Source organism: Chaetodon auriga, chromosome 13 (assembly GCF_051107435.1).
Source record: "Chaetodon auriga isolate fChaAug3 chromosome 13, fChaAug3.hap1, whole genome shotgun sequence".
Lineage (NCBI taxonomy): Eukaryota > Metazoa > Chordata > Actinopteri > Chaetodontiformes > Chaetodontidae > Chaetodon > Chaetodon auriga.
This window is the reverse complement of record NC_135086.1, coordinates 3,782,615-3,806,897: the sequence shown is the minus strand read 5'-3', so window position 1 is coordinate 3,806,897 and position 24,283 is coordinate 3,782,615. Positions and strand designations below refer to the sequence as shown.

The window sequence follows — 24,283 nt, the reverse complement described above, 5'->3', positions numbered from 1 at the left end:
GTCTAACAGCACAGGTTTTTCTGTAAGCTGGCTGATGAAGACGACAGCAGCGAGGCCTTCAGGCTCCACCAACACTTCCCGTGATCGGTCGGGCTCAGTTCAGATATGCTGCTAATCCAAATGCAGCTCAGTGCTTTTGTCAGGTTGGCAGAGGACACAGATCAGCACAGGAGCTGCACCTGAGCTGAGCTGTATTCCAGAGGTGAAGCTGCAGCCTACATTTAATACAGTTTGCTCTGGATGTCGTGTGTGTTTGCCTGTAATGAGCTTCTCGGGCCTCTTCTGCACTTCGTATACATTTGAACTTTATAGAGGAAGAGGTGGAAGCAGCAGTTCCATCCGGCGCTACTCTCTGACTAATCAAGAGGACATTAACATACATGGAAAAAAATATTCAATCTATAGTGACGTGAGGTCAGTTCTTGTAGATCTGAACAGGTTTAAATGAAGCAGAACTGCCTAGAGAACCACCTCCAGGTGTGATTTTAGCCAGGTGTAACTGCAGTCCACCAAGCTGAAGGTCACCGTCCTCCACCTCGTCTCACAGCTCAAGCAAGCCCAGCAGAAACAGGCAGCAGCAGCAAAGCAATGTCGTCCATGGTAATGCTTCCCTTCACACTGGATGTGTTTGTTGTTTGCTGTAATAAGTAAATCAGCCCCGCTTAACGACTCTGCATATCATGATCTGATCAGAGTCGGCAAAGCAATGATGGTGGTATTAATGTAAAGTGTAAATGCAAAGGCCACATGTCAGACACGCAGATCATGTTTCCAGATAGAAGATGAAGATACACAGAGAAAAACAAGTTAAGATCAGGTGGAAATGAGGCGAGAGAGGTAGATCCTGGACCAGAGCTCAGGTGTGCTGGATCAGACCCTCCGCTGTCCACTGCTAACAGGAGCTGCTCACAGCGAACTCTGCACACTAAAAGTGCCAACATGTCAACAAATATAGGCTTAAAATGACAGGTCTCAAGATTATTTTTGCTGTTTGCACCCTGCAGTTACAAAACCTAACAGGAGATACAACAATCATTAATATTAAAGTTTTTCATGTTGCAGTATCAATATATTTGACGGCGTGGACCTGGACCATATATTTCTGTGACACCTTTTCTGTCTGTTCATGTACAGATATCTGCTCTGTGCTGTGAACCTGAGGACATGTGTGTCACAACATTAGCGCTGTAAAACTTGGCCAGTTCATGAGAGAAACATAAGCAAATGAAGGTAATGAAGGAAGAAGTCAGCCTCCCTCAGCAGAGTCCAGACTGAGCCGGTTTCAGAGAGAGTCTCGGTCTCTGTGGTGACTCAGAGGACCCGGTAATCTGCAGTAATGGCTCATGAATATCTTCCTAAATGTCTCGGCTGCTCAGAGAGTCTGCGGCAGTACTGAGGTGGTTCACACAGGTGAGGGGGACAGTAAGGGCACCCTCATTACCCATTCTGTCACCCACTCCTTCTCTCGCCGACCCCCTCCCTCGCTCCCATCATTTATTTATCCACGTCAGCCCTCAATTACAGGCAGTGGTCTGGGGGCCAGGGAGCAGGCCTGGGCGACCTGGGGTTGGTCTGGCTAATGAACAACGGAGTGAGACCCCCCTCATGTTTATTTCCAGCGTTCACCCAGAGCAGGGGCCCCAGGAGGAACGGAGGGACGAGGCTGCTGAATTATAATCAGCACTTTGTAGTTTTAATACGTCTCGCCTGCTCCCATTTTCCTGCCATCCCTCTGCAGGCGGATGGAAAGACGGAGGGAAGAAAGGGAGGTGTGAACGAGACGCGATGGCAGTGTGACTCAGGCTTCCCCTGAAGGGAGAGGCGGGCAGATGGATCGGCCGTGAATCAAGTCCCTCCTCGCTCGGCCTGGAAGTTCCAGTTGTGCCGTAATGACGCCTCGCTTTCTCATGGCGGCAGACCCATTTGCATCTGTCCCGAAATTAAATGTCTCACTCTGGATTCCAATTTGTACTTGGTCATCAGTCAGCTCAGCAGCTGATGATTAAAACCAGCATTTCATTTTTTATTTAAGAATTTCTTTTTAATCTTTGTTCTCATCTGCCTCCTTCGGCAACCAGATGGAGCTACGCAGAAACTTGGACAGAAAGTGTCTTCAGCAGCAGTCCAGTTTTCACAATAGAGCTGAGTGAAGCTGCTAATTACAGCAGACAGCCTTCTGAAATGTGTGCGTGAGGTAATACATCAGCATGCACAGTACAGGAACAGTCATTCACAGAGAGCCTCTCCTGCTGGGCTTCGGGGGGGATTTGTTGCTCCATTTGGTTTTATGAAAACAGAAATTTCTCAATAAGGAAAGAGCATATAAATAAAGATGCAAACGAATTCTTAAAGAAACATCTGATTAAATGTTCAGTCTGACAGTAAAAACAGTTTGTGATGAACTGGAGACGTCAGACACATGAACACCATCTCAACTCCACCTGCTGACCTCAGAGCTGCTGGACCTCCTGCTCTGTGTCCACCTCCCTCTGTCCCTCTGTCCCTCTGTCCCTCTGTCTCTCTGGTTGGGATGTATTATGATTATGTCTTTGATGCATCTTTCTCGATCACTCCATCTCCTCTTCATTACACACGTAGCTCATGTCATTGCTCTTATGTGACATTGAAACACTGTAATTCTGTGTGTCCACGGTCGTGTTTTGAATGAGAAATGAGAAACCAACATCATCAACGTCTTCATCATGTCCCTCTAAAAAAACAGATTTTAATCACAATCAGATTCAGTGACAGTTAAAGGAAGCAGATACATTGTGAGAAACATAATAGTGACATAAAACAATATAAATCTGACGTATTTCCCATTAAAGATGTGATGTCTCTTAAATCTCTTTGTCAGAAACTGTTGCTCAGGTCGACTCCTGTCCTGACCTCCTGACCTTCTCCATCTCCGCTGACCTCTCAAAGTCCTCGGTGGTGATGTCGCAGCGCACGGAAGGTGACGATGAACACGTCGCTGAGGTGGACTGACGAGGCTAAAGAGGCAGACGGCGGCAGCTCATCTGGGAAACATCATTAACCAACAGAGCGCAGAGCAGAGACGGCGGAGGGTTTTACTCCAGGAACGTTTTATTAGCACGATCTTTTGTTTACATTCATCTGTTCATTCATTCATTGAAGCTAATGTGTTTAGTAAAAAATGAAACTCGGCTGAATGCAGTTTTAGATGCTGTGTTTTAGGAATATATGATAAGATCCATCTGTGAACATCATTAGCAGCAGAGCTGTTCTCTGCTCACATCCCCAGTGAGACGAGGCTGTGCGCCGCCTGCCAGTCAGCTTATCGCTGCACGCTCATCAGACCTCAGTGTGTACAGCAGCTGGAACATCCTTCCTCTCGTTCGTCTTGGGCGGTGTGACTTTAGACACACTGCACTCCGGCGTCCTCGCTGTGTTGGCAGTTGTTAACGCCAAGTCCAGCGTGTTGGCAGCTAAAGATATCAGGCTCTGTTCCTAAGCATCGCAGCTCATCCAGCCAGATCTTGCCAGACCCTGCAGAGGGACAGCAGCGTTACAGTGAGACACATCCATCAGAGGCTGATTCACAGTTACTCTCCTGAACAAGTACAGTAACCAAGTTTGCTCCACGTGAGTGAGGGGACTACAGTCGGGTACAGAGAGGGTTCGGTTTGGTCTCAACACTGGAAGGACACAACAATGTTTGTCATTATCATTACATGTGTCCTCATAGCTTTGTCTCTGGCAGAACAGTGCTGGCAGGGCACTGGGTAGTGCTGGGATGAAGCTTTAAACAGCCTCTGGAGGCCACATCAGAGTCATGTGATATGACTTCACTGCAAAGATATTACGAACAAGTTCGCTCAAACATTGATGAGGCCGATTCTGACTTTTTAAGATATTGGTAGTCTCATGTTCTACCATCTGTAAACCTGCACCTGTGATGCATTTTGGTAATTCTGCTTATTTGCTTCATTTCCTCAAGAGTTAGTCAGATCACATCACTGTCATTGTCCCATTAATTGGCTGCTAAAAGTCAAGTGTGTGTGTCTTATTGAATGTGAGAAGGAGGAAGGAGACAGACGTTGGACAGTGGATAATAAGTTTGAGTGCTGAGCCTGAAGCAGTCAGACACCGGCGGTGAAGAGGAGGGAGGGTTCGTGATGGCGGCAGAGGGCTTCTTACCCGGGCTGGCAGTGAAGGTGGAGGTGGCGGTTCTGAAGCCGAGCATCTTACAGATCACTTTGCCGTCCACGGTGTCGAAGCTGTCGTCGCACACGGTGCCCCAGACGCCGTTGTGCTTCACCTCCACCCGCCCTCGGGATCGGCCCGGCACCAGACGCACATTCACTGTGGTGACACAAAGGAGGAGATCTTTGAGGTTCCGGAGGCTCCAGCAGGGAGGAACACTCTCACACTCCTTCAGTGTCATGAAGTTAGATTGAGCTTGAAGTGGTTTTTGAAAATCTCTTGTTCTACTTCTCTGCTGCTCTCAGATCAGTCCCGTGCAGACTTACCCTCCTGGTCTCCCCGGTCTCCTTTAGCACCTGCTGGTCCAGGAGGACCTGTGGAGGAAAAACAGTCAAACATGTCCTCCAACCAAACAGAGTTTACAGGAACCTGTCATCTGGATTTCCATCAGAAGAATTCAAAGTTTTGTTTTAGTTGTTATTTGATGTTTCCTGTAACTTTAACACAGACTCACCGGCAGTTCCATTGAAACCCGGAGGTCCACGTGGACCTGATGACGAGACAAAAAGAGGTCTAATGAAAGACATTTTCTGGACATCAGCGCAAACACAGGAGAGGGTGAAATCTACAGTTTGAAGTGCAGTTGTTGATTTTAGAGGCCAAACTCTGAATCAGCAGGTCTGACTGTTTGTGTTTCATTACAAGTAACTCAAAGGAGTAACAGTAGTTTAGAGTACTCTCCATCATCAGCTCAATGTTTCCTCATTCTTCTCTTTAGATGTGATAAAGCTGCAGCTCATCCCTCTGATTCCACTTCAAATATTCCAATGTGTTAAAATTATGAAACAAACAGAAACAAACTGAAATGAATGTGAAAACAAACAAACGAGCTAAATATTTAACAGTGAGCTATAAGATATCGTTGTAGTCATAGCTCATAGAGCCAGCAGTCGTCAGCCAGCAGTTAATGAGCTCGTAGATTAGCTCGCCGCTCGGTCACGTGACCCTCCCCCTCGGCAGCCAGGCTGGGGGGACAGCAGGCTCCAGGCAGGACCTGGTCTGCTCCACAGTATCAGATTTACGATAATTACAGAAATCATTACTGAGCAGTTAAATGAATAAAATGTTTATATGAAGATGAGACAGGAAGCTGACTCAGTCTGTATCGGGATCAGGTTATACTGGGTCACATGTCTCAGTCCAAACATATGGATGTTAGCAGTATGTAGCTGACCTGGAGGTCCCGGTGGACCATAATTTCCAGTGTCTCCCTTTGGCCCTCCCAACCCAGGAATGCCAGGAGGTCCAGCAGATCCTGTCACGCACAACAAATCAACAGAAACATGTTTAGCGTCTCACACACGATACACACGACACACACAGCATGTGATGTTCTGAGGCACCTTTTGCACCAGCGGTCCCCGGGTCACCTTTGTCTCCCCGAGGGCCTGTAGTCAAAGCACAGGGACCAGAGTCCCACATTAAAACGTGATTAGACTTTACGTCTTCACAGGGTCTGTGAGACAGTGTTTAGATGAGCCCATGGACCCTTACCCTGGGCTCCGGGTGCTCCTTGTTCTCCCTTAGCACCTGGCCCTTGATTTCCTGGGACTCCTGGGGGCCCGGGTGGACCACCGGGACCTGCAGTGACACACACACACACACACACACACAATCAGAGTGATGATTATGAGCAGCTGATAAACGCTTTTTGGTGCACATTTATATCTCAGAAATGCAAGCTGTGCAAACTGTGTCATTGATCACATGAAATAGCGGCGAGTCAGCAGAACTCCACATCATGACCACAAGCTAAAGGAGGAAGAGAAACTCAACTATTTCATAACGGCGTTCTGCTGATACATTTTTCCATCCAGGAACTGAGTGAACAACATGATGTGAAACCGGGGAAGGTCATGGTTCTGTTTCAGTAAATATTTGGTATTACTGTGAGTCAGTATGTGACTCATAGTAATACTACACACAGCATGAGGAACAATTTTCAGGATTTCTTGCCTGAGCTCACATGCTGCCTTTCAGCACTGCCCTGCACTTTTCAGAAACAGCTTTCTAATGTATTTATCCTTCAAATATACAAATATATGCTAATTAAAAACAGGACTAATGGCCAATGCACACAGCTGCACGGATCTCTCCTCGCTGCACCTTCTTTACCGGAGCTGCTTTTAATGGAGCATCTCGCATCCCTGAAAGGTGACGTTCACCTGCTAATGTGCAGAAATGCCTGTATTTAATTGGAAGGTAATTCCTCACACGTCCGCAGTAAAACAAGTGAGAGAGAAGAAGAAGAGTGAAGGAGGGAGGCAGCTGTTAATGTGATCACCCTCACTGTGCCGAAAGCACCTTACAGTTCATCTCATTTACACGTTTTCATTCCTTCATTGGAAGGAACGGATCAACGGATGGCGGCGCATGAACAAGCCTCGAAGCTGCAGATAAAATCAGGATTCTTTATGATCATCGTCAGACAAAATCAAGCGAACGAGCTGTTAATGACGGCAGCTGTGCACAGATCAGCTGCACTGACGCTTTATACACTGACATTTAAAAGGAGTCATCGCAGAGAGGGTTAGAGGCAGGTTATCATGTTCAAGCTCAGCTCAGCTGCTGTATTTAAGTCTGTTAAATATGAAGAATGTCAGCAAAACAACTCGAAACTATGAATAAATGTAGCTGCTGAAGAACACACAAAGTTTACAAGTGGACATTGGAGGCGGGACGTGGTTCAGATCTGTGGTTCATGCTCACACCTTCTTTTTAAACTTTAACTCTTAAATTTGTGCCACCGTTTGCCAGTCGACAATGTGTTGTAATAAGAGATGTTCTGATTAAAAGCAGACTGAGGTCAGTGAGTCCAGCTTTGGATGGATGTCACCTTGTTTTTCCTTCAGTTCGTCACTGCGCTGTGACTTGAAGAGGCCGATGGAGTCTGTGTGGACGGGCCTCTGCTTTCTGCTGAAGGCCCATTTTGTGTTTCTAAGCTCCAGGCACGAAAATAAAAATCATATCTAACAACATAAACATTATTCCACAAACAATCAGAATGAAACCCATCAAGCTGACCCGGGACTCCTGACTCTCCGGCTTCTCCCTTGGTTCCCATGTCCCCCTTCAGTCCTGGAGGGCCAGCAGCACCGCTGTCACCTGGAGAGAAGCACACAGGTAGAGCATGAAAGCAGCTCACACACAAACAGTGACGAGGCTCAACACCTTAATACACTTTACAGTAAGTCAGTAAAAGTATGTAAGTATTACGTATCTCTTATTTTTGTTGGCTTACAGGTGGTCTGATATAAATATTCTGCATCAATGACGACCTGGTAAAAATACATGTAAAAATACAGCAGATGTGACCTCAGACTGTCCCTGTTGGACAGTGTCCTAACCCTAACCCTAACCCTAACCCTAACCCGTGCTGCGGCGTCAAACATACTGAAACCATTAGCCAATCAGTGAGCGCCTTCAGGTACAGGACGTACATACACAAACACAAGTGAGAGCTGCTGAAGGTTGTTATCACAAACCGCGGGCTCGATCAGGGGCTCGTGGTTTTTTAGGGTCAGGCGGGACGTTGACCTATCGGAAAACATCTGCCTCAGACTCGGTGATTTGTCGGCTTGAGTAAAAGCCCTGATAGAGACCTCACACAGGAAATGTCAGTGCGCTGACGAAGTTGCGAGGGTATCTGAGATAATGGCTGCAGCCCATCCATCAGCCGCTTTTCATCAGGCGTCTGACAAGAGATGACAGGTCATCAACGGCAGATCATGGCCGGACCTGCAGCTGAAAGCTAATGCCTCCTGCTGCACAGACGCACCTTTACTGCATCAGCTGTCACCAAGTGAACTTTCATTCTGCCCTCGTTCTTTAGGCGCTAACACACATCTAGTTCTTTCTGTTCATGGAGGAGATTCAAAACACGACCACACTTCTCATCCAATCCTGAGCTTCTGACTTCCTGTTTGAATGGCGTCCAGTCGTCTCACCTTTGAGGCCCTTCTCTCCCAGATGTCCCGGCAGTCCATCTCTGCCCGGAGGACCAGGAGGTCCTGAGGACACAAAGCAAGCGGTGGGATTGATAAACTCTGCCCTCAAAACTCTGCCAAGGTTATTTCATTAAACTTAAAACGCACACACGCGCACACACACACACGTGTATCCCACCTGGTTTGATGCTGATGCTTGTCAGTTTGCCCTCCAGGTTGTGGGTGCTGGTGTTGACCTGGTTCAGGTCAGACCTCAGCCTGGTCAGCTGACCCTCCTCTCCACACAGGTTCTTCACCTGTTGTCAACAGACGGACGCAGGGCCATGATGTCAGAGTAACTCCGTAAATCATCATCAGCTTTAAAAATCTTGGAAAGTTGAGGAGTCTGACTCTGCTCTGACTATTGAGGCTAATATCAGCTAACATCAGCTAATGTCAGCTAACCTCAGAGAGACATTTCTGAGTCAGCTCCCTCACTTAATGACTCTTCTCTTGTTGTGCAACTATTAATATCGACTTCAGCTGAATTTATCAGCCTGAAACAGGAAGTGGTTTCATTGAGAGCGAATAAAACTAATCTCTCCACGTGATATTCAAACTGTCTTTGTCATCTTTTTGAGAGTCCGATCGACATCAGTCTCAAGACTGTGTCGGATAAGAAGCAGGAGGAAGGATGTGGTTAGCCTAGCTTAGCATCAGTGCTACGACAGGCTATGCTAGTGGCTCTATGAACATGTACATAGATGCAGCTAAATGGTAACGCCAGCATTCCACCATGCTTTTTTCAAGTTAGCATGTTAGTTCTAAAAGTAGTGTTTTCTATAGATCTTAAAATATGTCTGGAGGGAACCTTTAACATTTTAAAACTGTGAAACTAATCGCATCTAATCAGCGTTCTGTGCTTTAGGTGTGTGCATAGTTACTTTACCGGAGCTAGGCGGCCTGTTTTAACCTGATACCAGTCTTTATGCTAAGCTAGGCCAATCATATCCTGAGTCCAGCTCTGGTCTTAATATACAGACATGTGATTAACATGGATCCTTTCATCTCACTCTCACTGTCCATCACTCATGGTTTGTTCAGTAAAACATCACACATAAACAGCAGGAGGACCTGGCTCTCCAGGGTCCACAGGTGGCTCCTCAGGGTCTTGGTTTCTTGGCTGTTGTTGTAGAGGAGAGTCTTAAAGTTTTCATCTCCCTCTTCTCCATCCAGAAGAATGTGATTGGACGTCTGCTTCTGGGACTTGGGATCAGACAGAGACGACTCCAGCCTGAAGACTGGGAGCGAGAGGAGAACGGTCCAGTTATCAGGTTATATCACATTTAAAAGTAAGCGTGCTATCATAAATAATAGCATCTGTCTGCAGCTGAACCTTTATAAATGAGGAAGGCGTTGAGGGCGGTCTGCAGGATGAGGTAAGCTACAACCACGTTAAAGCACCACTGTCTTCTGGGCCTCGCTGGCTTCAGATCTGAAACACAAACAGGAAACTGCATCAGAAGCAGCAGAACGTGATCCTGCAGACAGACAGTCCGGTCGCCCCGCTCGCCCAGCTGATACGAACGCTTTTAGAAACCTGCAAAGCTCCGAGCAGGAAACATTTGGACAAGCAGCGGAAAATGTCAGCTGTCACTCACAATGAAAAGCTGCGGGGAAGTGGAGATGGGTTTCTCTTTGTTGGCAGAGAAGTCAAGAAACTGACATCAGACCAAAGTGGTTAAGACAGAGAGGTAAACGTCGTCCCCTCTGAAGGTTTCAGAGGTGGAAGCGTGTGGACGAGACTCGGCGGCTCAGAGGAACACGTCACACTCACTGGAGTGGTCAGCAAGGGCCTCTGTGTTTAATCCCAGAGAAGATGACATGTTTGAGATGCTTTGAGCCACTAAGATCAACCCTGACTCATACAGGCTCCAGTAGCAGTAGCTTTAGCTGTAGTAGTCGTACCCGCAGTATTGGTTGTAGTAATAGCAGTTTTAGTTGCAGTATGAGTAGCAATGGTAGAGGTAGGAGACATCCATCGCAGTAATAGTACAACTAATTTGCACCATCAAATATACTTTGTGAAGTCATAAGAATCACAAGTTCTATTAACGTAATGAGGAGAATATTTACTCAACTTTTTTTAAATTTTTTTTTTATGGCTAAACCCAAACACACAGACGAGTCAGGACGTGAACTCAGACACCGGAGTCAAAGTCCTGCACTTTGGAGGTCATCTGTCAGTTATTCTTACAGTTAATTCATTTGTATTTTAGATGGTGAATTACGTACATTATTGTAATAATGTGATTTTACGACAAGTCAAAATGTCTGCACTGAAAAAGGCCCTTTTAATTACAGATTACCAAATAATCCCGTCCTTCATTTCCTCAGTGAGCGCTGTGGGCCTCTAATGAATCTAATCCCTGAAGAAACATCCTCCAAACTTCATCAGACTCCTTTTAATCCCATTGATCCGTTCATATAAAAGTGTTTCTGATGTGTTTTTGATGGTTCAGGTTGGTGGACCAGTAAAAACATGCTGAGCTGAGGTCAAATTAGTTGTGTGACTGACAGGATCTACTGGGCTGAACCAGTTTGCTTATTAACATGTTTTTCTTTTTTTCATATCCAACCCCTTTTAAAACTGAAAACACTTCTTTACTTGTGTTTTTCTACTGTGTTTGCATGTTTAACCCCTTTCTAAGGGCATAACATTCATATTACAGCCTTCTCTATTCTGTCATGATTTTGTTTTGTCTCACCTGTGCACAGTTTTGTCACCTGCTCATGAAACACTCTGCTGAAACAGTCTTTCATTTTAAAGTGGTGTTACAGTGTTTTTAATTTCACCAGACATCTGCAGCATGAACTTCAGAGACCTGACGTGACAAAGATGAAGCATTGCTGCCACCTGCTGGTCATGGCTGATGTAACGTTCACTGACATGAATGTGAACCAACATGCGAGTTTGCGCAGCTGATCAGACAATGGTGCCTTCAACAGCTGAGTGGTTAAATAGTTCAGCCTCTTTCATCATTACTTAACAATTAATTCATAATAATAGTCGCACAATGCAAATCATTTTTATTTTAATATATCTGTTCACCTTTATGTGGACCATTTGTGCTCCCATCACAAACCTACTGTTTGTGCTCTACTGTTATCAGTGCTAACATATGCTCGTATCCGTTACATCCTGTGCAATATGACACAATTTTTACTGTGTGTGTGTTTTACTGTGAGTAGTTCTTATAATCTTGGACATAATCTACTTAAGTTTTTCTCTTATCTTATCTTACTTTACTCCAAGTCTCACAGGTTCTCTGCCCCGTGCTAACTGCCTGTTCATAGAGTTAAGACTTTGTAAATGTGGTTGAAGCTGCGTCTCTTTGCTTTGAAAGGTTTCGGATGTTGTGTCTTCATACTCACCGTCAGGCTGGAAGCTGTAGAGGTCACTCCTGCTGAGGGACATGTCAAACAGTGGGTTGCTTTGGGTGTATGAGATGTGATTACTTGTATGGTCCATTGATGTCTCCATGCTGTCTAGAGTCCAGAGTCACCTGCACTTCCTGCTTCAGCATCTCTTATAACACATGGAGGGTGATGGGTTGGCAAAACACAGACTGTGCCCAGATTGCAACAGAATGTCCCCATAAAAGAGTGGAGGAAGGAACTGGTCTGAATGTTGCTGAGGAGGCTAAAATTCAGAGCAACACACCCATGCAATGTAGCTGGTCAGTAGAAAGAGGAAGTTGGTTCTCTGGATGCAAGAAGGCCTTAAATAACAGAAAAAAACGACTTTTACACAACGAATAAAGTAGCACGACTGAGGAGGCTTTAAGGTGACACAGAGGTTCACTGAGATATCAGTAAGAGTCTCACAGGTTTAAGTAAACTGCATGAGTACAGAGTCTGTGATGGAGTCAGTGATGGAGTCTGTGATGGCAGCTGATCAACCAGGTGAAGCCCACCTGCCCAGCAGCAAACAGCACACACACACACACACACACACACACACACACACACACACACACACACACACACTGTGTGTCTTACACCTGTTTTTACATCTTGGTTTTCCCAGCATGCACCTCAGGAGTCGGCTCGTAGTCCAGAGTGTGGTGCTGAGGTGTTTGTTAAAACCCCAGAAGAAGAACTTCTGCACTTTAGCAGATCAGTCACAACGATAACGAGCGAGCGAACAAACATCACGTCCACACACAGACAGACGGGTGAACTGATGGACGTCTTCCCGGCCTCTCACTCACAAAATGACCTACTGAAGCGTTTCCTGACCTTCCACCTCTTTGGGATCCAGGGTTTGATGACACTTGTGGTGGAAAGACTGAAGTCATGCTTGAAAGAAACCAACGCTGGCTGTCGGAAGGAGACAGGAAGTCAAAAATGTCTTTCACTTCCTCGTCTCCGGGTTCCCATCAATCACTGCTGTGCCTGCTGTTTGAGGCTCACGCCAACTGTTATGATTATAACAGGCCATGTTTCTATTTATTATTACACACGTCATTGTTGTTATGTGCATAGACTGCCATCAATCAATACATACATGGTATTAGGAATCACATGTCTATTATTATTACAGCTGTCACTGCTGTTATTGTTGTCACTGCTGTGCATCTCCCTCTGTTGGGTCTCTGTACATTAAAGAGTCTAAACCTGATCCACATGGAACGTCTCCTGAGCTTCTGTTCTGATTTGACATTTTATAAATAAACTGACTTGGACATAAAATTGAACTCTAGGTCCTCATGAGTTAAATGAAACTGTAGAACAGTTTTTATTTCCATCTACATGACTCAGTATTACGTGTGACTGCCTGCGGAGGCGTTGGATCATCACTGTACATGTCCGACGACCCTGAGCTGACCTCTGCTTCCCTTTATCGTCACTGTTAGGACAGAACATCGAACCGTCTCAGCCACCGAAGACGGCAGAGACGAGCAAGGAGAGGAGTTTATTCATATCAGAAACTCAGTGTGCTTTACAGTAAGATACACACAGCTTCAAGTACCATGACTGGAAGAGCAGAGACAGAGTTTAAACTCCAGTAACAAGAGAGGAAAGACGTCCACAGATCTGATGATGTTAGCAACTAACAGGAAGAACTTTTTGTTCCTCTGTGAGTTCAAGGAGTCATGTCGCCTGTGGATGCTGCTGCGAAACAGAGTCCTGGATGGAGCTCAGGTGCAGTCGTCACCTGATGACCCGACAGCTCTGACCAGAACGCAGCAGGTGAGACGTGGACGAGGAGCGAAGCCATGAAGCGCTTCAAAGAGCAGAAGAAGAATCCTGAAGGATACGAGGACTGACGTCTTCAGGAGGAGCCAGCGTGTAAAACACTGATTAAAGAACATGAAGAAGGAGATCAGACTCGATGTGGAGCAGATCTTTAATTCATGCAGCTTCTCTGCTCAAATGTGCTGCATCTGTCTTACAGTATGAGGTGGAAGTAAAGTCACTTCCTCCCTCTGTTACTCCTCAGAGTTTCCACTTGTCTCAGCTTTAATTTCTCCATCACTTCATTTCTTCTCTCTGTTCGTTTTCTTGTCACGCTCTCACCTTTGACCTCTCTGTAAAGTGGAAGCTCATTCCAGCCTGCTGACGCTGAGTGTTGAGTGTGTTTGATGCATGTTTGCCCATCACAGCCACGGGAGGGTGTAAATATTAAGAGCTGGTCGCGTTAATTATCCATCAGTGCCGCTGAACCACCACAGAAGAAGAGAAAATAAAAGAATCCAAACAAGCCAATCACCACACAGACCCACCCAGAATAGAATAAAGTCTCTAGGACTGCAGGGGACACTCAGGTCCTCAGGCCTGCTCTGCCCCCCCTCCAGAGACCGTCGGTGCAGCTCCCTCACGCTCTGGAAACCTGTTCCACTTCCTCCCCTCTGGGCGGCGCTGCAGAGCACGTTCACCACAACAACAGACAGATGTGTCAGAGTCTGGAGTCCGTTTAAAAAGAAGAAACCCAGATTTATTTTATTTGACTTTAAAACGGGAGCCTCACGTGGTGCAGCTGAAGCCTCGCGCTCGGTTTGTCAGACCACACCTTGACTGGTTCTTTTTCCGTGAACAGGTGTTCTGTGTTTTATCATGCTTACAGAGGAAATCCTCAACAGGCTGCATGTTCTCATCTGAAACCAGACTTTGAGGTTCTTCCTGCTCTGCTGCAGATTCAGTTTAAACACTTTTTGCTCCATAAAAAAAGAAATCTCCTTTTTTAAATTTCTTTTTTTTTTTTTTACCTGCATGAAACGTTTCAGTGAGCTGATGTTTGCTGGCTTGTTTTATTTGTTCAGCTGTGTGTGTGTGTGTGTGTGTGTGTGTGTGTGTGTGTGTGTGTGTGTGTGAGAGAGAGAGAGAGAGAGAGAGGAACACATCCACGGGCCTACAGCTGACTGGGGTGCCGTGTCACAGGTGGGTGGTTTGTTTCTGCACCTGTTACTGTCGCTGGCCGCCAGGTGTCGCTCTGACATCACTTCCCTCACCGGCCTTCCGGCTCCTCTGTGTTTGGGTTGTGAAACGCTGTGAGTCTCTCGTGTGATGATAAAACTGATAAATAGAAATAAAAATAAATAAAACTGAGCAGCGGACAGTGGAGGCTAGTTTCAAGAGGGTTCAACACTGACGTCACTTCCGGCTGCAAACAGAAAACAACCCCTTTTTTTTTTTCTTCTACTTTTTTTCTACTTTGCCGTCCAGATTTTATTCCCTCTCTGAATCAGACATTTCTGGCAAAGCTGCTGAATGTTCCTGAAATATCTGCTTAAATTTCCATTTTATCATATATTTAATTTTCAGTCTTTGATGCAGAAAATTCAGATTCCACCAAGCTGAAGAAGATCTGAGCAGAAATCTGTTTGACTCGGAAAGCTGCTCCCTGCCTGCAGCGTCTGTTTCAGCTTCAGGTCCACGGCTCAGCCCTCAGCTGTCCTCAGGTCAGTTTGACACCTGTATGGAGGTCTCTGCTGGACTGCGTCTCTGTGTCCAAGCAGCTCAGTCTAAAGCCTTCCAGCCTTCCAGCTCCTGCTCGGGGTTCACTGTCTCAGCGACCCGCGGCTCATTTCTCACTTTGGTGTTTTTGATAATTATTTTGGTGTTTAGCAGTTTCTCATCATCTGTGACTGTTAGGATTATTATTATTCGCATCATCAAAGTGTGTGTTCGATCCAAATGCGTTTCTTTTAGCTTCCAGCTGGAATATTTATTGTTTCAAAATTGTGAAATTAATTTTAAAGGTGTAAAATTCGGCTTCTTCCTGTTTTTCGTTTGGAATAATGTCCCATAATGCCCCTGTCCTCACCGATGGATAATAGATGACAGATGACAGCAGACAGCAACGAAAAAGAACAGCGCGCGCCTCCCTGTTTATTCTGTGTATTTATTTTAAATATTTTTTTTAAATATTATTTTGTCATTTTCCTCTTCAGTCGCTGCTGCGGATCCTTCAGGTGCATCTTCTCTGCAGGATTTAAGAAGACTGAAGATGGTTTGACTCAGAAGAACAGCTCTCACCTTCCAGTATATATGTGTGTGTGTGTGTGTGTGTGTGTGTGTGTGTGTGTGTGTGTGTGTGTGTACGTGAAAACGTGATTAGAGGTGAAAGCAACGCAAAAACCTTTCTCTGTTAACTGTCGACATGTGGAGTTTACACTCATTCAGGCTTCACATCAAGTGTATGATGATAATTATCATGATGACAAACAGCAGAGGAATCTCCAGAAATGTAACAGTAAAATTAAGAAACACTAACAGAGTGCAGCTTGTTGGTCTGTATTTACGTGTCCGTGTCTTAGCAGCACGAAATAGAAATAGCTTAAACAGTGACAGATACTAAAGGATTATTATAGGAACGTTAGAGGTAAATAGCATGAAGTAGCCACAGGCCACAGAACACAGAAACAACATGTTTTCCCATAGGATTCATACATCGGCTCATTATAAACACAGTGTGGAACCATTTTTGGTGGAAATAATAATAAAAAAAAAAAAAGAAAGAAAAAGAAAAACCTGTTAATATTTCTGTTCTGTGAAATAAATCACAGCACGCTGAGTCTCTGGAGGAATATCACAGAATTATTACAGGAATATTGACACTAAAGGTCGTTAAAGCATCTAAAGAGAGACGGATAATTAGTGAGTGTCAGATAGGAATTGATTATTATTAAGAATGATGGTGAATTTCTCCGTTTCTGGACTGCAGACATCACAGACGTGTCTGTTGTTGGTGGAAGAGGCGCCTCAGGCCTCGAGCCTCACGTTAAAAATCAAACAAATGCCTTAATATGAATTAGACCAATTAAGTTGTTCCTCCATGCAGTCTCTCTGCATTCAGGCCGCACGGCGACTTTTCTATTAACACCTTGAAACGCGCCTCTGCAGCGCGCCTGTCTCTTATGTTGCATTTATTATTCTATTGGCCCACTTTGCGCGCACTTTGATGAAGTGTTCGGCGCGCTGACGGTGACAGAGGCTTTGAGTCGCTTTTCTCTCGCAGCCAGGTGATGAACGTCCGGCTGATCAGGCGGAATACGGAGTAATTAAAACCTATAAATTATCCGCCGGCAGCTCCTCTCTCTCACCGAGAGATAAGAGCGCGCTTTTCCACAGCTCGGCCTGGAAAGAATACCGGCTGACAATGGTGCCTGTACCTCAGAAAGGAGGAGGAAACAGGGGAGATGGGGGGTGCATCAAAGCCGGAGGTGCGTGCGTGTTGAGTGGACGCATATGAAGACGTAGGAGGTGTTTGGTTTGGATAAAACATAAGAAACAGGGAGATGGTTGGTGCTGTAGGCTGGAGCGCAGCCATAGGCCTATTCTCCATCACTACACTGTGTGAGCGCGCGCGCGTGTGTATGTGCACGCGCGTGCTTGTGTGTCAGAGAAGTCCAGATCGGCCTGTGCACCGGGTTTTTACTGTTTGCCACATTAAACCATAATTCTGTCAGATTTGGAGACGCGGGACGCTGCAGCTGATCAGAAGTCGTTTCACTGGAGAACTGGCCAGCTGGACTCAACGTGCGCCGCTCTGCAGCTGAAAGTAAACTATGTGGAGGTGAGCAGTTGAATTTCATCCAAACCCTCCAGCAGACAGCCGCGGGGACCGTGTGCGTGTCTGTGTGCGTGTGTTTGTGTAGCTCTTCTCCTGCTCTCCCTCAGCTGTATAAGATGTAACAGATACACCGTAACAAGGCTGAAGGCGCGGAGCAGTGATAATCTCTTGTTTGGTTTCTCTGTGAAGCCTGCTCGCTGCTCCACGGCTCCCCTCTTGGCTCAGAGACGCCTGACATTATTGGACATCGTCACCCCGTGTCCAAAAGTGTCCCGGTCGGTGATTGGCCCGCTGCGCTTTGCTTGTTATTCATGCGCCTCCGGTTGGTGTGTGTGTGTGTGTGTGTGTGTGTGTGTGTGTGTGTGTGTGTGTGTGTGTGTGTGTGTGTGTGTGCGAACGGTAATGCGATGTGAGGACTTTGTGAAGATCCGACTGTCATACAGCGGTGAAAAGCTCTGGGTGTGTGAGAGCAACGCGCAATAGCAACCATAGCCAGTCTGATAGTAAGTCACCGACCATGACGCGCCGGAGCGCCTTTACGCAAGCAGGATGTCCACAGTTTGCGAATAATTACACCATCCAGCAATATTCCGGAGAGAAAATAACTATGTTTTAGTGCTTCCTGTTGTCATATTTTGGATACAAACACAGGCCCACAAAGTGGAAGTGGATTGAGAGAGCAGAAGCCACGTTCTTCAGAGAAGCAACGATGGAGGAGCAGCGGGATCTGAACAGCACGGATAGCAGCGAGGGAGAGAGTGTCTCCCCGTCTCCCAGCCTGCCCTCGCCGCCCATACTGCCGCTTCAGGTCGCCCAGCAGGCCCACAGAACCACCAACTTTTTCATCGACAACATTTTGCGGCCGGACTTCGGCTGCAAGAAGGAGCACGGTCTGGGCCCGCGGGAGAGGGCGCAGACCTCCGGCCGGGAGCGCGTCCACCCGGTGGTCAGCAGGCCGAGCCTTCCCGGTACGCCGTGCCAGGACTCCAACTGCAGCACTGACAGCACTTCGTCCTCCGCCTCCTCCACCTCTTTGGCGAGTCCCAAAAAGAGCAACGGCAGCGTCGGAGGAACCGCAGCGGCCGCCGTCTCCACCGGGGCCAGCGGCGTGAAAGCCGAGGAGAGGACTGGCGGCGGGGCCGGGGAGAACACCTCGTCGTCGCTGGTGGTGCTGAACGGCACCGGGGCAGCCACACCGGAGGCCCAGCCGCTGCTCTGGCCCGCCTGGGTCTACTGTACCCGGTACTCGGACAGGCCCTCATCTGGTAAGGCAAAAGTTTCACGAAGAGCAACAATGTGCTTTTATAAAGGAGGAATAATACCACCTTAAACTCGCTTTATATTCGCGACACAAGTCTTAATTCTCCCTTTTCTAAAATCAAATAAAAGCGACAAGATAAATGAATCTGTCATGCAACAATAAATCAGGTTTTTTAAGAAAATAACGCGGGAAATATTGTTTTAGAAAACGTTTGCTCATATTTGACACAGTTTTATTTTTACTATCATACTTAAAACCTAAATGAAAAATTAAAGTTAGCCTTAATCCTGCTGTAAAACATGTAAGTATAATTATAATATAAGTTTAATATCTGGTGTTTTAAATAAATAGGATAAAAAATTATTTGTTTTTGTTGTCAGAGTTCAGCTTCTCCAGATTTCTTTTCAAATCCTTTCAGTATTAAATTCAATTTGTAATATAATTATTAATATTATTATAACATCAGTCAGGTATTAAATGGCCTCTGTCCATGAGGATTTCATGCAAACTGAGAATGAAATCATTTTAATATTTTACAGTTTGTGGTGGATTCTGCTGGAGTCTGTTGACTCATAAAGAACAGAAGTCAGTGTTTGCAGAAATATTCACAATTAAAACAAAACAGCGTGAACGTTTTTTCCTCCTCCGTGAATTTCTGATCTTCTCTAAAATCTATTTTTTAAATCCATGTATTCATAAAATTAACTAAAATTAATCTAAAATAAATATGAACCAGACGAGCTGCAGCTGTGAGTGTGTGTGTGTGTGTGTGTGTGTGTGTGTGTGTGTGTGTGTGTGTGTGTGTGTGTGTGTGTGTAATTTGCTGGTTTTAATGTGAATCAAACGTGCTGCTCAGATGAATACCTCCTCTGTTTTGGACTCTTCTGGTCTTGTTGAGGACCCTTTCAGCCTGATGCTGCAGGATTATGCTCGTGCAGATGACAGCCTCTCTGTGTGTGACACGTGTCTGCGTGCAGGGCTTGATGTGCGGGTGGACAGCAGACCTGTTCTGTCCATGAGAAGTCCTTTTCTCACCTGTGACACACCTGCTGTCCTCTGCGGACCGGCTGAGCTCGAGCACGAGCTGCTGGGAGTCAAACATGAGGGAATGAACCAGGATGGAGATAAAAGCTGCAGCTCTCTGCCTGCAGGAGACATTTTGAATTCATTAAGCGCCGAAATCACTTTTAGTTCCAGCAAAACACACAAAGACAAGAGGAGCTTCATCCAGCCCAGGTTTACTGTTACTCCTGCGTTTAAAGACAGCTGCCTCCTAAAAAATCTGGGTTTTATAATTTATTTTGACGCTTTTTTTCTGAAGTCTAAAATATTTTATAGTCTATAAATAAATTCCTGTGTAATAATACAAACACCAATAATAAATAATGATAAATCTTCACATTTTACTGTTAAATCCGGATATAATCTGGAATATTTCTGGACTATTGCGCCTGATGTGCCTGCAGAAGTCTGTTATTTTATTATGGATTTAATGTCGCTCGTCTTTAATTCTCACCTTTAATTGTTGGCTTTATTAGTTCCTGACCTTCCTCTCGTGTATAAATAAGAGCTTTAAACGTGTGTGTGGAGGCTTTCCTCTGCGTTCAGCATCACACTCACAGCGCTTGGATCTACCTGAGCACACCGGCGCGGTCTCAGACAGGATGCGGTACCTGTGCCGTGTGTTTAACACCTGTGTGCCGAGCGCGCTGCAGCAGACAGAGTTCAGCTGCTGGATTCATCCGAGCAGCAACAACAAGGCGGTAAAAAGAGCGAGTTCAGGGCCGCAGCTCAGCGGGAGCACGGCGACACGGACTGGATGTGACCAGAGAGCATTGAAAAGAGCTTTAGAGCATATAATATAATATAATATAATATAATATAATATAATATAATATAATATGATATAATATAATATAATATAATATAATATAATATAATATAATTGTTATTACTAGTACTACTCATGTTATTATTATTATTATTATTATTATTATTATTATAAATACACTTTGAAATGTCTACTTAAGACTAACCAGGATGTTATAACTTATGATATCATTGCAACAATTGAGGCTGTTATTATTATAATAATTATTATTGTAATAACAATGATTCTTACAATTTCTACTATATTATTATTATTATTATTATTATTATTATTATTATTATTATTATTTCTAGTATTAATGCTATTATTGCTATTACCAATAATAGCAATAATAATAATGACAATGCCATTTCACACGTGTTTGGGAAGTGTGCGCGTGTACGTGTGTGATTGCGTCTTGTGTGTGTGTGTGTGTGTTGCACGCAGGCTGATGCTGGCTGACCGCAGTTAATAAAAATAATTTCTTCTTCTCTCATGAGTTGCACTGATGAACTCCTCACGCGCTGAATATTCATATTTCCGCTCTCCTGTCCTTTCGCTCTTACTGCAGGCCCAAGGACACGGAAACTGAAAAAGTCCAAAAGCGGCAAAGAGGACAAGCGGCCGCGCACAGCCTTCACGGCCGAGCAGCTGCAGAGACTGAAGACGGAGTTCCAGGTGAACCGGTACATCACGGAGCAGCGGCGGCAGTCTTTGGCCCAGGAGCTCAACCTCAACGAGTCCCAGATCAAGATCTGGTTTCAGAACAAGCGGGCCAAGATCAAAAAGGCCAGCGGCTTCAAGAACGGGCTGGCGCTGCAGCTGATGGCGCAGGGACTGTACAACCATTCCACCACCACCATCCAGGAGGACAAGGAGGACAGCGACTGAGGAGCGGCCCGCTCACACCCGCCCGCCCGCCGGCCCGCCCCGCGAGGAGACAGGACTGCGCTCCTCCGCGCGCGCTCTGTACATTGTAAATATCTAATATCTAATTTAATGATGAGGCTGAGGATGGGGAGGGGGAGCTGAGCGGATCTCCTCCACGCGTTTTGTCAGCCTCTCCTCTTCCTCACCTCCTCCTCCTCCTCCTCCTCCTCACAGTGACTGTAGAGCAGAACAGACTGCGGCCTCCTGGACTGACCTGCCACCGCAAAACCAAAGATTTTATCGGAAAACCAGAGCCTGGACACTTTCAGAGACAAAGAGACAAAAGCGACATCCTCCATTTAGCCCATTTCTGTTTCCGCTGAGCTGAGAGTGAAACGGACCCCCTCCTCTTCCTCCTCCACCCGCAGCCATAAGAAGCCCCCCTCCCGGCTGATGTTTCACGTCCCTCCGGCTCATGTTGCTTTGGTTCCGGACGGCTCACAGCGGCCGTCCGTCCGCCACAGACACCACCCAAAGCCACGGGCTCCATGAGGCGTTTGTTTTGTTGCTTTCTGGACCAACTTGAACTGTAATAATCCTACAGAACATTTAGAGAGATGCCACACTCTGAAGAAACAGCACAGGGATGATAATCGCGTCAGGGTGATTCCAGGAATATTTCAGAGGAGATGTTCTGTCAGGGCCTGAGCTGCCGAGAGAAACTGCGGAGCTCAATCATTTAAGAGGAGTTTAGCTCCTGCAGACACATAAACACATAGATCACAACTGCTTTCAGTATTTTTAAAATCCAAATATTTCAATTCGACTATTTTCGGCCAGTAAAAAAATGAAATAAATAAAGTATTGATCTTCTCCCACCAGGATCTCTTCTGGTGATGTGGAGAAATAAAAATCACACCGCGGAGAAAATATCAAAGAATAATTAACAGGAGAAATAAAACTGAAAAATCCAAACATTCAGACAGAAAGGTCGATTTTTGAATCATTCTGGGACAGAAAGTCGTCATGATCAGAATTAGAGGAATATTTTATTGATAGAACATCGAATTTACTGCAGCGCGATTTCACGTTTCTATAAACACACTAAGATCAGACCAATAAAAAGCTTCTTTCACTTCCTGTTTGAGTGCAGCTGAACGTCTGGACCCACAGAGTCTGAGCTGCTCCTTCACGTGTCACTGCGGTGTGTTTGCCATCTTTAGGATTATCACAGTTCCTCCAGCGGGGACACACACGAGACTTCCGGGCCGAACCTCACCTGGAGCGCGTGCCCCCTCGTCATTTCCTCTGCTGTGGCTTTATTCAGACTATCTGACATATATGTTAGCTGACCCCCCCCGGAAGAAGAGCAAGAGGGTGGGGGTGGGGGAGGGTGTATTCTGTACATTTAAACCATGTTTCCAAATAAACACTTTTTTATTGGAAAAAGAAAAAATCCTCAGAAACACACTGACCCATTTTTTCTGGTGAGTGACGCCGAATATTCAATTAATAAATGGAGGTGTGTGTGTGTGTGTGTGTGTGTGTGTGTGTGTGTGTGTGTGTGTGTGTGTGTGTGTGTGTGTGTGAGGAGGGGGTCGCAGCTCATTGGTTCAAGTGAGTGGGACAACTGAATCCATATTCATAGGTCTTTGGAAAGGAGGTGAGTCTGAGCCGCGCGCCGCGCCGCGCGCCGCGCCGCTATCAGCGCTGTTCAAAGCGTTGCGGAGCATGAAATTGCCTCTTCGTCTCTGTGTTCACTCATTTCATCAGCCAGCCCTCTGCGGGCCTGGAACAAACATGCAGCAGTGTCGGAGCTGCAGGAGAGGAGAGCGTCCTTTGTGTGTGTTTGTGAGACGTTCAGAGGAGGCGGCTGAGCGGCTCCAGGCCGAGTCCGCGTCCGAGATCTCATCCCAACATGAAGCCCCAAAACCCGCCGACACGCGGACACCTGGAGCTGAATCCAGCAGGCTGAAACGAGGCCTGTGTGTCCGGACTGGCTTCATATCTAAAAGTTAACATCACAGATATTAAGACGGAAATCTGACACTATTTCCAACCTTTTTATTTAGTTTCAGTCTCTTGTTTCTGACGTTTTTAGATTTAGTTTCAGTCTGAGCCTGAAATGAACCTGAAGAAACTCCTTCAAAACCATTAATCAGTGGATTTAAACACACTGCTGACAAATGATAATTCAAACTATGTCAGTCAAATTCTGCTTTTCTTTTAAATGAATTACAGTTGTAATGGCAATTTCAGTTCCTTGTACTTATGATTAAAAAAAAAAAAAAAAAGACTTTAAATTCACATTCAGATAATCTGACGTAAATTTATTCAACATTTTTTTGCTATTCGGGCGAATTAACAAGAAAGAATTATTCTCCTTTTAAAAAGTTAATTATTTGATGTTTAATTAAGATGAAAGCAACAACAACAAAAAAAAAAACGTAAAAAACGAGCTAAAACTATATTCGACATTTTAATTGTTTATTTTAAATTGGTAGTTTCTGTCGATGGCAGCAAAAACTTACTAAAAAAAATGAACCACAAAGCAAAAAACCTCAAAATAATCCCCTCCCACCCCTCTTTTTTTTTTTTTTTCATCTATCAGCTGTTTTCATCAAAAACAAACGCGCTGCTCTGAATTAGAGCAGGAAGCTTTAAACACACACAGAGAGCAGCAGATGTGATTTTTAAAGGAAAAGATATGTTGGACAGAGAGATGCCCTCCGGTTACTCTGAGCAGTGAATGAATCATCACTTTAACTTCCTCCAACTATCTGTCTGTTTGACCCATCAACTTTATGTCAGACTGAAAAACTTTATTCATATTTCTGCAGCGACGATGAACAGATTTTTGTACAAGGAAACTTTATTTATCCTGCAGGAACGTTTCAAAAATCTGTTTGTGTAATTTAAGAATGAGATAGATAGATAGATAGATAGATAGATAGATAGATAGATAGATAGATAGAAGGAGTTTTCTGAAGGCTTCCTGTGAAGCTGCTCACAGAGAGCCGAGCTGCTCGTCCTCTGTGTAATTATTTCTG

At 45.4% G+C, this 24,283-nt stretch overlaps 2 protein-coding genes across 2 annotated transcripts; one reads left to right on the top strand and one right to left on the bottom strand.

Moving 5' to 3' along the window:
* Positions 1-3,064: 3,064 nt before the first annotated feature.
* On the bottom strand, positions 3,065-11,786 carry marco (macrophage receptor with collagenous structure). Its single transcript, XM_076747738.1, has 13 exons — positions 11,589-11,786; positions 9,550-9,648; positions 9,288-9,454; positions 8,353-8,470; positions 8,175-8,237; positions 7,252-7,332; positions 5,722-5,808; positions 5,571-5,615; positions 5,402-5,482; positions 4,682-4,717; positions 4,494-4,541; positions 4,162-4,326; positions 3,065-3,510 (listed from the first exon to the last, which is right to left on the bottom strand). Exons 1-13 carry the CDS (start codon positions 11,695-11,697, stop codon positions 3,380-3,382), a joined length of 1,230 nt encoding a protein of 409 aa, XP_076603853.1. The 5' UTR covers positions 11,698-11,786; the 3' UTR covers positions 3,065-3,379.
* Positions 11,787-17,708: 5,922 nt separating this feature from the next.
* On the top strand, positions 17,709-22,677 carry LOC143330050 (homeobox protein engrailed-1a-like). The gene is made up of 2 exons (XM_076746213.1): positions 17,709-18,497; positions 20,935-22,677. The coding sequence occupies exons 1-2, from the start codon at positions 17,942-17,944 to the stop codon at positions 21,252-21,254; spliced, it is 876 nt and encodes a 291-aa protein (XP_076602328.1). The 5' UTR covers positions 17,709-17,941; the 3' UTR covers positions 21,255-22,677.
* Positions 22,678-24,283: the final 1,606 nt, after the last annotated feature.

Bases quoted from the DNA above. Each gene is read 5' to 3' on its own strand.
- marco (XM_076747738.1), bottom strand. From the start codon at position 11,697: ATGGAGACATCAATGGACCATACAAGTAATCACATCTCATACACCCAA. The intron at 8,471-9,287 runs GTCCTCCTGCTG...TGTTGACAACAG, and splicing joins TGTGGACCCTGGAGAGCCAG to GTGAAGAACCTGTGTGGAGA. The intron at 5,483-5,570 runs GTGCCTCAGAAC...TGTGCGTGACAG, and splicing joins GGGGACCGCTGGTGCAAAAG to GATCTGCTGGACCTCCTGGC.
- LOC143330050 (XM_076746213.1), top strand. From the start codon at position 17,942: ATGGAGGAGCAGCGGGATCTGAACAGCACGGATAGCAGCGAGGGAGAG. The intron at 18,498-20,934 runs GTAAGGCAAAAG...CTCTTACTGCAG, and splicing joins CTCGGACAGGCCCTCATCTG to GCCCAAGGACACGGAAACTG.